This window comes from Erpetoichthys calabaricus, chromosome 5, assembly GCF_900747795.2.
Source record: "Erpetoichthys calabaricus chromosome 5, fErpCal1.3, whole genome shotgun sequence".
Taxonomy (NCBI): domain Eukaryota; kingdom Metazoa; phylum Chordata; class Cladistia; order Polypteriformes; family Polypteridae; genus Erpetoichthys; species Erpetoichthys calabaricus.
In genome coordinates, this window is record NC_041398.2 from 194,805,735 (window position 1) to 194,818,456 (window position 12,722).

The following is a 12,722-nucleotide window of genomic DNA, read 5'->3' on the forward strand; positions in this document are numbered from 1 at the left end:
CAGCCAGAGCCCAGACTTGAATCCGATTGAACATCTCTGGAGAGATCTTAAAATGGCTGTGCACCGACGCTTCCCATCCAACCTGATGGAACTTGAGAGGTGCTGCAAAGAGGAATGGGCGAAACTGGCCAAGGATAGGTGTGTCAAGCTTGTGGCATCATATTCAACAAGACTTGAGGCTGTAATTGCTGCCAAAGGTGCATCGACAAAGTATTGAGCAAAGGCTGTGAATACTTATGTACATGTGATTTCTCAGTTTTTTTATTTTTAATAAATTTCCAAAAACCACAAGTAAACTTTTTTCACGTTGACATTATGGGGTGTTGTGTGTAGAATTCTGAGGAAAAAAATGAATTTAATCCATTTTGGAATAAGGCTGTAACATAACAAAATGTGGAAAAAGTGATGCGCTGTGAATACTTTCCGGATGCACTGTATCCTTGAGTAATCTTGTGATTAAAAGATTATTGAGATGCTCTAAATAAAGAGGAAAAAAAATCACCCAACCTGGACGAGACGAATACTGTGGCTGCAGTTTTTAATCAAGGGCCAATTGATGTCTTTCACTTATTTTTTTTTTGGTCATTTAATAAATATAGAAACAAAGAAATGAAATTATAAAGGAAATTGTGTGGGATTAAGAAATATATTCATATGAAAATGCTCAGCCAAGACTAGGTGTGATTATTTTTACCTAAAGAGAATATTAACGAATAAGAAGAAATTTTAGGTGAAGAGTTTAAGTCTAGGAATAACACAGATTAGAATATTACTAATTTAAAAGGAAGCATGATCTAATATGCAGTTTTATGCATTATTGTGTAATTGAACCTTTAAGGAAAATACCCTGGTGAAATAGTAAAACAAGGTAAATGAAAAGAATGGCACATTGATTGCATTTCACTTTTTTGTTCATTAAACTGAATCTGGATAAATGCCATTTATGTCATCTTTAGTTTATACATTTTAATGGAATCAGATATATAGGAAAAATACTAAATATTTATAAATATAATTATCAGATTAAAAAAACATTCATGCAAAGAACCTTTCCCAATATCTTTTTCTTACTTGATATTTTATTGCAACTAAGCTCCTTTCCCATATTCTGAAGGTAATTATATGAACACTTACTTAGACCAACATCTTCTTCCTCTTGGTCATTCTTTGCCCTGTGGCGACACAGGCAGCTGATGTACAGAGTCAAATGGCTCAGAAGGATAAAAGGTGGTGGTAGCCATGGCTTCTCATGATATGTCATGATGTATCGGTAGCGATTATATTTCCACAATTTGTTGGAAATCGATTTCATTTCAAAATACACATTGCTGTTAGAGTAAAGACAAACTATAGTATAAGTGCATTTTTATTTGTATAAATACACTGTCAGAACAGAACATATTGACTGTTCTGGCATGTAAATATTTAATCTACTATACTTTCAATGAAAACTGAAACTGTTAAATTCTATAATGTTTAAAGTTTATTTCTATATGCAATTAATATTTACGATGAACTAAAAATGACATTAATAGTTTATTTAGAGAAACTAAGCAACTAAATATAAGGGTCCATTTATATGTACTATATGTATGTATGTGGGTCAAATTGCTAATAAAGAAGACAAGGCCATACTGATGACAGTAGAGCTCCCTTATAAGATACAGCAGGCAGACAAAATTCACCTGAGATGTTACAATGAAAGGACACTCAAGAAGGGAATTCTATAAAACAGATACAAAGGAATTACTGGCAACATGAATTACAAACCCCCCAAAACCACAAATGGTACTTGGGAGTCTCAGTAAGGAAACCCTGAAACTTTATTAGTTATATATGGCCATCTCAAAAAAAAAAAATTTACAATCCAGTGTAACTGAGAAATTTTTACTGAGATGACACTAAAGACACACATGCTAGTCTAACTGAAACAGTGTGGATGTGTGCTTCAGTGCCAGTGTGCCTGGCTATATACTGATGTCTTCTACAGATGCTAAAGAGGTATTCAGAATGAATTCATATTAAAAAAAATAAACATGAAATGAAAATTAGCTTTCCTTAGAACAACTGACATTAAAAATAAAGGTTTATTCACTGTCAAGTTTTTATGAAGTACTTAATGAACATTTCTTCTTATTTATTTTTATTCACCATTAGGTCTAATGGAAAGCCTGCAAGTTCATAAGAGAAAACAGCTTAGATTAATGTTTACTTTTATACACAACAACAATTATATTGTATATTAAAGAAATGCTCTTATGTTTCCTAACATGTACTTACTTGAAAAATGCAATGAGCAAATTGACCATTATAATATATTGAACAAATAAATACACCGCCTGGAGAAATGGAGTAATAAAAGATCCAGGTGGACATTCGTCATCCTCAGCACAAGCTAAAAAGCAAACAATAAAGTTAAAATTAGCTTGCCTTCATGTCTTATAATATCTCACATATAAATTATTTACGCTTTAAACTTATAGCTTACAATCAATCAGAGAATCTTAATAGATGGGGGGGGGGGGGGTGCTAATCAAATGCTCTCTTTCTTTCTCTCTCTCTCTCTCTCTCTCTCTCTCTCTATATATATATATATATATATATATATATAAGGGGGCTTCGCTCGCCCACCCCCGGGTTTGGTTTACCGGATATACAATTTAAAGAGATTGTTAGTTTCATGGGAATTGTTACATATACATTATTTTCACTTTTACTTTAAAACTTTTGTAAAAACAATACTTGTCCTTTATTTCTGGCCTCGGGCGTGGTTAAATCTCTTTCTCGCAGGACGTATAACGTTGTTCGCGTTGTGAAGGGGGTGCGGCTGAACGCATGCTAAAGAGATGCCGTTGGATCATCTGCTGCTGTTTCTGCTGTTGCAGCTATTGTGCTGCCCATCGATCATTTTAAAGCCTGCACAGCTGCTGTCCTTTTGCCACTTCGCGTCTCTGCCACTCACGTTGTGAAAGGGGGGGGGGATGGGGGTTAGGGTGGCTGAACTCGTGCAAGGAGAACTGGTCAGATCATCTGCTGGGTGTCTGCTGCTGGCGAGATGCATGTTTTGCTTGTCACTTGTCGTTGTTTTAAGAGCTGGGAGCAAGTTAAAGTGTCTCTCGTGGGACTTCAAATTGTCTTCCGAAATATATATATATTGTGGCGGACAGCTGGGGCCCTTGCCTGACCGAGACGCCACTCCCTTGTATGGACCGGAGGAGCAAACCTGGTCAGGACAGTACCTCCCCCGGAACACTAGATGGCAGCCCCCCTGGGTTGCAGCGGTGCCTAGAACACCCGCAGGGCTTCATGGGAGTTGGAGTTTGGTGCAGTCCTGTTGGGATTCATGGGCACCACCAGGGGGTGCTGTAGCTGCTGCTCAGCCATACAGAGCAGCTCTTCCGGTCATCAAGCACCTGGAGCACTTCCAGGTGCATTATAAAAGGAGCCAGCAGCCACTGCTCCAGGAGCCAGAGTTGGGAGGAGGAGGACGAAGCTTGCTGGAGGGAGAGTGGAGGAGAAAGAAAGAAAAAGAAATGAGAAGGAAAAGTATTGTGTTGTGCTGGGGACTGTGTGTTATACTTGTGGGGAATGGGGAAGGCGTTTCCCACAAAGGAAAAAGAAAATAAAAACCGCTTGTGTGCTTTGAACCTGTGTCCTACGTCTGTCTGAGTCAGGGCTGGCCTGTATATATATATATATATATATATATATATATATATATATATATATATATATATATATATGCTGTATATATATATATATATATATATATATATATACAGTAATCCCTCCTCCATCGCGGGGGTTGCGTTCCAGAGCCACCCGCGAAATAAGAAAATCCGCGAAGTAGAAACCATATGTTTATATGGTTATTTTTATATTGTCATGCTTGGGTCACAGATTTGCGCAGGTTGTAGAGAGACAGGAACGTTATTCAAACACTGCAAACAAACATTTGTCTCTTTTTCAAAGACATGACAGAGATGACAGTTCTGTCTCACAATTAAAAGAATGCAAACATATCTTCCTCTTCAAAGGAGTGCGCGTCAGGAGCAGAGTCTGTCAGAAAGACAGAGGAAAGCAAACAAATCAATAGGGCTGTTTGGCTTTTAAGTATGCAAAGCACCGCCGGTACAAAGCTGTTGAAGGCGGCAGCTCACACCCCCTCCGTCAGGAGCAGGGAGAGAGAGAGAGAGAGAGAGAGAGAGACAGTCAAAAATCAATACGTGCCCTTCGAGCTTTTAAGTATGCGAAGCACCGTGCAGCATGTCGCTTCAGGAAGCAGCTGCACAGAAGATAGCAACGTGAAGATAATCTTTCAGCATTTTTAGACGAGCGTCCGTATCGTCTAGGTGTGCGAACAGCCCCCCTGCTCAATCCCCATACGTCAGGATCAGAGAAAGTCAGCGCAAGAGAGAGAGAAGAGTAAGCAATCTAGCTTCTCAGCCATCTGCCAATAGCGTCCCTTGTATGAAATCAACTGGGCAAACCAACTGAGGAAGCATGTACCAGAAATTAAAAGACCTATTGTCCTCAGAAATCCGCGAACCAGCAAAAAATCCGCGATATATATTTAAATATGCTTACATATAAAATCCGCGATAGAGTGAAGCCGCGAAAGGCGAAGCACGATATAGCGAGGGATCACTGTGTGTGTGTATATATATATATATATATATATATATATATATATTCCCAATTTCAAACAAAATGAATGTTTTGAAGTAACTGAAAATAAATTTTCCACTCTTAACAGTTAAAAAAAGCTTCACAAGAATAGAACCTTTCAACAATATCTATGAATTACTGGTATCATATATGGATGTCAAGCATAATGGTAACGGTTTCAATGTATCAGACTGACACAGAGCATTTTGAAGAAGACTCAGTTTTATTATTTTTGTAAAATTTTACTCCTCACATAATTCAGAGACCACTTATTTGACTTTTGTTCTTTGGTATCTTTTTTACTATCAGTCTCTGGTGAAAACATTGCTTAATTCAGCTCATTCAAGCCAGCAATAAATGAAGATTTAAACTATATCTGATTAGTTAACAGATAACAGATGTTTGGTTATACTTTAATTAGAGTTCTCACTTATGAATACTGCTTATTCTTTGTGCTTTTTTGAATTACTAGTGCTGTAAAACTGAATCCACAAGAGTGATTTAAACTAGGATGGAGATGCCATATATTTTAAAAAGGCTGTAGACCTGCTGTGCTGGTCTCAGCAAAACTACACACTCACAGATTTTTCAAGGTACATAGTGAGTAACTAAGCTGAATGCAGCTTAATTAAACAATGAGGTTAACTGAGCAAGATCAGGGATGTCAATTGTGGACACAAACAGGATTACATTTACATGCTTTACATTTCTTTCACTTTTGTTTCAACCACAGGGTATCCCAAGATGCTATCTCCTGAGATATTTCCCAGCTAAATATGTACTGGTTTAGCCTACAGAAAGAAATGACTGCCACAGCAACTAGGGCTGCCCCAGATTCTTTGTTGAAAGCATTAAAAAATGCACCCTATTGCATATAAATAAGTAGTGTTGCCTCAATAAGAAATATGAAATTCTGCTAAAATAAAGCACTCATGTAATCACTTACGATCAATTTCTCCTGCATAAACTTCACCAAATATCATCCAGTAAGGCTGGAATACAATGTCTCGAGCCAACATCCAGGATGGGGGTTCATCTGGAGAAAGAATAGCTTTTCTGGCTACCCCAAAACTAAGTAATACAATAGCCATCATTATCACTATATAAAACATGTTTGCAGTCTGTAGAGAAAAAAAAAGCCACTTGTAATTTCAGCAACTTTAAATATAACAATAAAAGTTTGCAGGTAAAGTGTATTTTAAATACAAAATGATTCTTTGAACATTTTATTAATCAGGAAAAAAGTACTTTTTAATTAAATTTCCAAGGTTAACTTGTTTGGCTTTCTCATGCTAGACTAACAGGTTTTCATGATATTTCTGCCTGGACATACCTGCCACTGTCTGAAAAAAGGATCCCCAAGAAATAAGGCAAAAAAAAACCCAACTTGATACACATTCCAAAGTAGGACCCATTTGACTTTGTATTATACTGGAAGGTTGCCGGTTCGAATCCTGTAAATGACAAATGGGACTTTGCTCTGTTGGGCCTTTGAGCAAGCCCCTTAACCTGAAATTGCTGAGTGCTTTGAGTAGTGAGAAAAGTGCTATATAAATGCAAAGAATTATTATATATATATATATATATATATATATATATATATATATATATATATATATTGTGAGTAGCTGTGGGGAAGCTGAGGAAAAGCTATGGGAAAACTGGAGCCTATCCCAGCAAGCATGGGCCCAAAACAGAAGTAATCCCTGGATTGGAAGCCTGTCCATTACAAGGTGAACATACATACCCAATTTATCAATGCCAATTGATGTATGTTGACATCAAGTCAACAATAAATTGATTTTGGCAGATCTCTGAAATGTAGAAGAAAAGCAAATGATGCCGCTTGATTTCATTTTAGCATTTCAACATGTTTTAACGTGTCCTTTTGCCAGACCCATGTGCTACTTAATGATAAAGCATATCTGCATCAACAAAGTCCATCCATCCATCCATCCATTTTCCAACCCGCTGAATCCTAACTACAGGGTCACGGGGGTCTGCTGGAGCCAATCCCAGCCAACACAGGGCACAAGACAGGAACCAATCCTGGGCAGGGTGCCAACCCACCGCAGCAACAAAGTCCAGTCCAGCTCTAAACTTATCCACTTTTAAAAACAGACTAAATTTAACAAGAGTGCAGCATCTGTAAGACACAAAGCTGTGGGATTTATTTATTTGAATTTTTAAGTAAATATAGCATTTGCTGACCACCATTGTTCTGGGTTCCTGCCAGTTGCAGACACCAGTCTTTTCTTAATAAGTGCCTAGTGGGTTGCTGTCATTTTACTTTTCAGGCATAGGCTCATCTTCTATAGTACTCATGTATGTTATCTAAATTCATGAAGGAAACTGCAGTATTCCCAAACGCAAAGGTTGCCTGAAGGCTGTAATACGAGTCGAATCTGGTGCTGACCTATCTTGATATTACTTAATATTGGCTTGAGATGTCCGCCTTCTATAAAAGTGCCATGCTAACCTCAAGCTGTGACGCAATGTACTTGCTTACTTAACCATATCAGTAGTTATACTGCTTATTATTCTCGATTAACAAGATCAGATTACCTTATTTTTTACAGATAGCAAAAAATGCAAATTTCTTTATATTGTGTTGTTTGTTCCTAGTTTATCTTGAACTGTGGTGGAGCAAAGTGCTCTGTGATGTTTTCTTATTTTTTTGTTAATATTACAATTTTTCTAGCTCAGCTTAATATTCCCTGAAGTTTAAGTTTGGCAAGTAAATATTGTAATGATAATTAACTTAGGAAACAATTTTTCCAAAATGACTGCAGAATATTAATGGTAGTAGAATGTCCAACAGATGTGTATATGAGGGATATTGTCTGTCAAACTAAGGTAATCAAGTGTGGACTGCAGTGTAAATACTCACCATCTTTCCAATCATTGTCAGGTATGGGCCTGCATGCTGGTTGACCGCAAACAAATCCAGAAGTCTCACGTACCAGAAAATTATGTCCAGGCAGTAAATGATCCTTCCAGCTGTCCGCAAAGGCTTATCTGGCCAGCGCAAACCAAATCCAATTACAAACAGGATTATGGCTAAGGAATCTGTGAAGTTCCAGTATTCATTAAACCAAACTTTGATTTTCTGGCTGAACTTCCCTGGCTCTGACATAAAAACCTTGACAAAAAACAATAATAATGTATGTGTGAATATTAATAGACATATATTGCAATAATGAGCAGGTGTACCAAGTGATTTATAGTGAGTGGTTTCATTCTGAGAATAAAATTTCCTTAACTTCCTTAGGAATTATTTTAATAAAATATTCTACTTTTGTTACAAAGCATCAATTAGCTGTAAACATAAAAACAATTACTGTAGTTACGGATTTAGCTGCAAAAAGTAACCAAACTAGTCCAAAATCAGTCTTTCCACAGCAAAAGAATTCTCACCAGTTTCATATTTCTCTGAACATTCTTGTTTTGATGCCCATGGCACTTTTAGTGTATTAAAATGTTAATGTAAAATTTTCAAGGGATGTGTCAGTTTTCTCAACATTAATAATATATTATTAAAAAGACTTACAAACTGACCCGGGTCATGTGCACCACTTACAAGTTGGCTCCACACCCAGTCTTGAGCAGTTAAATACTAACCTTCCTTTGTACTAAATAAGACTGGCAAAGGTATAAACATTCTTATTAACTAACTAGCTAACATAGCTGAAATATCCGGCGTTGCCCAGGAGGAAAATAAAGTGTTTTTTTAAATTGTTTGAGAAAAACTAAAAAAATGTAAAAATAAAAATAAATTAACAAACAATGAAGACTCACTAATGTGCTGGTCTTGTATGTGTGTTATCATCCAGTTGACGCTCAGAACTGGCCAACTCAATTTAATTTCAAAAGCAACAGGGACGCAGTGGTGCTCAAACATAAAGATTGCTGGCAGTTACCTCCAGTTTGCCCTCTGGTGGTCGTTCCAAGTGTCAACTGGATGATAACATGCATACCCCCCACCCTAACCAGAAGGGGGTGGGGGTATGGTTGATTTCACTTTACAGTAATTTTAGTCGACCAATGAGAAACGTGTACCAAGTTTCATGAAAATCGCTACAGCCGTTCAGATGTGATGCTGGAACATACATACATACACACACATACTGTACATTGACTTTTATACACATAACTGAACACACTACTCAATTTCTTGTAACTGGGCATTCATTTTTGTATACACACACACGTCTACACACACTCCTACAAGGCCAGTTTACATACACCAACTAACCCAATATTAGCATATTTTGGTAGAAGGAACCCCCAAGTTCCAGTAGAAAAACCCCGTAGGCAAAAATCCACACATACAGTCGCTCAAAGCCTCCTTAAATATTTTACTTACAGTATAATGTTACATTTAATAAATATTATTGTGAATCAATATTTGAAACCATCAGTGTATTCTATAAATGTAAAATTGAAACATTGAAACCCGTGAGTATTAAGATGAGTCAATGACCTGTAGATAGATAGATAGAAAGATAGATAGATACTTTATTAATCCCAATGGGAAATTCAATGGACCCCAAGGCTTTTTATTCATGTCAGGTGTGATTAAGGACTACAGCAGGCAGCACTTTATGGGGGCAAAAGTGCATTCAAGAAAATCTACTAGCTAATAAAGACTCCGCATCAGATTGACGAGAAAACAGATACCTTGGTCTACTTTAGTCTCTATTTTTAACACATTTCATTATTGTCTGTTTTTATTTTATATGTGTGGTAAAGGAATAATAATTATATATTTTTTTACTAGAACACCATATGTAAACTTTAAATGTAGCAATATAAAAAGAAAAAATGCAAATACAAAAAGCAGGTATTTGATCTCAGTCTTCAAATAAATGCTAAAAGATATGATCCAACTCTAGCTACACCAGATTTTCCGTGTACCCTCTAAGCCTCTAGTGTATAATAAATTTGGATTCTTGAGAAACTGTATGTGACAATACAGATCTCTAAAAATCACTAAATAGCAAACATGAAAGTCAAAGTTGAAAGAATCTCACATATAAGCTCACAGACTGTAAAAAGATAGAGGGGGAAACTTTAAGAGTAAAGACAAAAAGACAAAATGAGAGAAAAATTAGATCTTTTTTAATGATTGAAGTAATTTTAGTGTACCTATAAAACTTAGACTCACCTTGAAATACAGTATAATGCAATGCTTTATTTTAAGCACTATTTAATTTGGAGAAAATATAGAAAATAAGCGATAATCATTTTATATTTTTTATACATTTATTAATGGTTAATCCTAGTCCTGTCACACAGTTAGTTTGAAACACATTTAAGATGTTAACATTACCAAGTTTAATTTTTACCACAAGCAATTCAATAGGCGTTTCTGGCATGCCTATTTAGGAACAAAGGTTTGCAGATATTTTTAATATGTTGTCATACGATAGACTTACTGAGAATGTACACATGACTGAGGTGGAAGAAAGCACCCTATTGGAACAGATGAACTCTTAGCCATGGGACAGGCAGATGGTCAAAACACAAGCAGAAAGAAAAGAAAAACTAGGCATCTTACAAAACCCAATACACAAAATTACAAAACAAATGCCAAAGAAGAAAAGCAAAAACACAAAATATTTTTGGATCTGCCTTTTTGCTTCCTCTGTACTGACAAAGATGTGGAAAATATTATGAAACCAGAAACTAGGACACTAGAAATTGTGCATTGCCTTCTCATATAAGCAGTGTGTGGCTGCATAATGTGCCATGCCACTCTGTTCTCCCGTTGTCAGTATCGAGCGTCACAACGATAAACAGTTCAACCATGGCCATGCAGTTTACACAAAATGGTCAAGACCAAATCAAACCAACAAAAAACAAAACAGAGCAACCAGAATAACAATAAAAATAAATATATTCAAGAAAAATTAAACAAGGCAGCAATATTATACAAAAATGAATTCTTGAGAGTCCACGTATGACAGATAGAATATTTTACATTATGCATTAGTTACTCGCATACGTTCTGTGTTGAAGAAATGGCAATTGTATAATATTCATGATGATAAATCAACGTACATGTACGTTTCTTACTATCTCAATAAACTCACTGACATATAAATTTCATATTGGCTGAATACTCAATCAGTTTGTGAGTAAACAAATCACTGAGTAAAACAGAATTTTCCAATTTTTATGTGGTTTTCTCTGTTACAGTTAACAGAATATTTATATGGTATACATTTTTCATTTGTGTCTTTTAATACTGTAGTTTTTCACATAACCACATGTACGCTTATTTTTGGCAGGTGCTCTAATTTGTGTTTATAACTTCATGACATCTACTGTATATTATTTTAGAATAGTAGTTACATGCATAGTGGTTGCCAACTGTACCAAGTGGAAGGAGATTCCATGTTATGATGACAGCAACATACACTCTGTCACCCTCAGTGCTAAGTGACGTATTATACTTCTTATTAAAGCTCTGTACATCATCCTGCACTATCCCCTCCATAAGAATGCTCCTCTGCCTCAGGGACTATAAAACATGTGAAGGAAGAAAGCAGTATAAATATACTGTATCACGAAAGAGCAAATCTCTCAAGCACAACCTACTGCAGTCTTCAATTAATATTGGGACAAAAGAGGAAATGCATCTTAGAGGGGGTCAACACCTTAAAAACAATAGTTCAAGTATACAATGTCAAATCCAGAACCTTAAGTTTAGGTACTGCAAAAATGTAAAAATGCAAACGCTTCTTTAGGTCTTCATAATACTTACAAAACATCAGCAAAATGTTTATTCATCTCTGCAATGAGACCTACTAACAAAACTTAATTTTTAGAGTGGTCTGAGGTGGCTTAACTGAGAAACATTTCTCTTGATATTAGATAGTTAGTATAAGACCCGTGAATCCTTCACATTAACAAGTAATTGTGCCATCATGTCATTATGTCACACTGCACAGACATGAATGACGTATCTACTGATGTTTTATAGGTGTTATTAAGACCAAAATAAGCAGTTGTTAAGGTGTTGTTACATAAGAGTAAACGAGTAATAGATGCATATTTGTAGTACTTAAACTAAAGAATTATAAGAACCTCATTATTGTCAAGATTGATTTGAAAACTGAATGCTGGTTCATCAATGGTTTTAATCAAATCTGAAGAAGCTTGTGCAATTTTGGAAAGAAAGAAAAAAGTGCCAAAGTTACAATTCCCAGAGGGGCCTCAACCCAGTATTGGCTCAACTGGGAAAGTACTCTTCAAATTCATTCCTTTCTTTTTTCTTTGTAGAATAAATTTTGAACAATATGGAAAATGCTAAATATCCTGTTTTATAAATTAATGTTTTATAATAAAATGTGATAGAAATGTGAAAGAGAAATGGGTTTGACTGTTTATAATCACTACATTTTACCTCAGTCAGGTATTAAGAACATAATCATATAAAAAGTGAAAAGGTAATAAGCCAAATTATTAAGCACTGAGGTTACATTTATTGTAAAAGTAAGATAGTACTGAACTAAAAGTATTCAGAATATTTGCCATTTACATGTTGAAAGAATCCAATTAACCACAGCAGCTTGAGATTACAAAGATAAGATGAATTCTGCACAGTGTGTTCTTAACCTTTTAACTGTACCAAGCATTTATGATAACATATTTATGGTCACTTGTTCTTGGTAATACATAACCAAATCGAAGCCATAATCTGGCTGAGTAAGGTTTAAAGGCCTCCAGGCACCTTTACACCAAGTTGACATAGAGTAAATACCAGCTGTGCAGCACGTGGCATTACATTAGATGTTAATTAAATTTTCTTTGCACTTCAGAACTAAAAAAAAGTCATTAACCTTGAGTAAATTAAAATCCAAAAGTATGAACTAACAAATGTCTGCTTCACTGTTCATTTTTAATTTCCTAAATGTTCAGTAAATTGACTTTACTAATGATTCCAGACAGCACATGTGGCCTGGGGGAAGTTTAAAGTTTAACTGAAACATAATGTCATACAGCAACTTTTGCAGAGAGTCTCAACCCAAAGTGTTTTTAAAGGCAAA

General features: G+C 35.8%; 1 protein-coding gene across 5 annotated transcripts in view; it reads right to left on the reverse strand.

Annotated features, from left to right (window-relative positions):
• LOC114652139 (transient receptor potential cation channel, subfamily M, member 6) overlaps positions 1–12,722 on the reverse strand; it is a 158,347-nt gene that overhangs the window by 36,309 nt on the left and 109,316 nt on the right. For 4 of the 5 annotated variants that reach the window (XR_007935172.1, XM_051928453.1, XM_051928454.1 and 1 more), the window contains exons 21-24: positions 7,559–7,810; positions 5,615–5,789; positions 2,281–2,395; positions 1,135–1,328 (exon numbers count right to left, since the gene is read on the reverse strand). Coding sequence is in view for 4 of the 5 variants with exons in the window: in XM_051928453.1 (XP_051784413.1) it covers positions 1,135–1,328; positions 2,281–2,395; positions 5,615–5,789; positions 7,559–7,810 (736 nt within the window). In the remaining variant the exon portion in view is untranslated. Of the gene's footprint in view, positions 1–1,134; positions 1,329–2,280; positions 2,396–5,614; positions 5,790–7,558; positions 7,811–12,722 lie in introns of those variants that run through there. The other variant, XM_051928455.1, reaches the window with a different exon arrangement.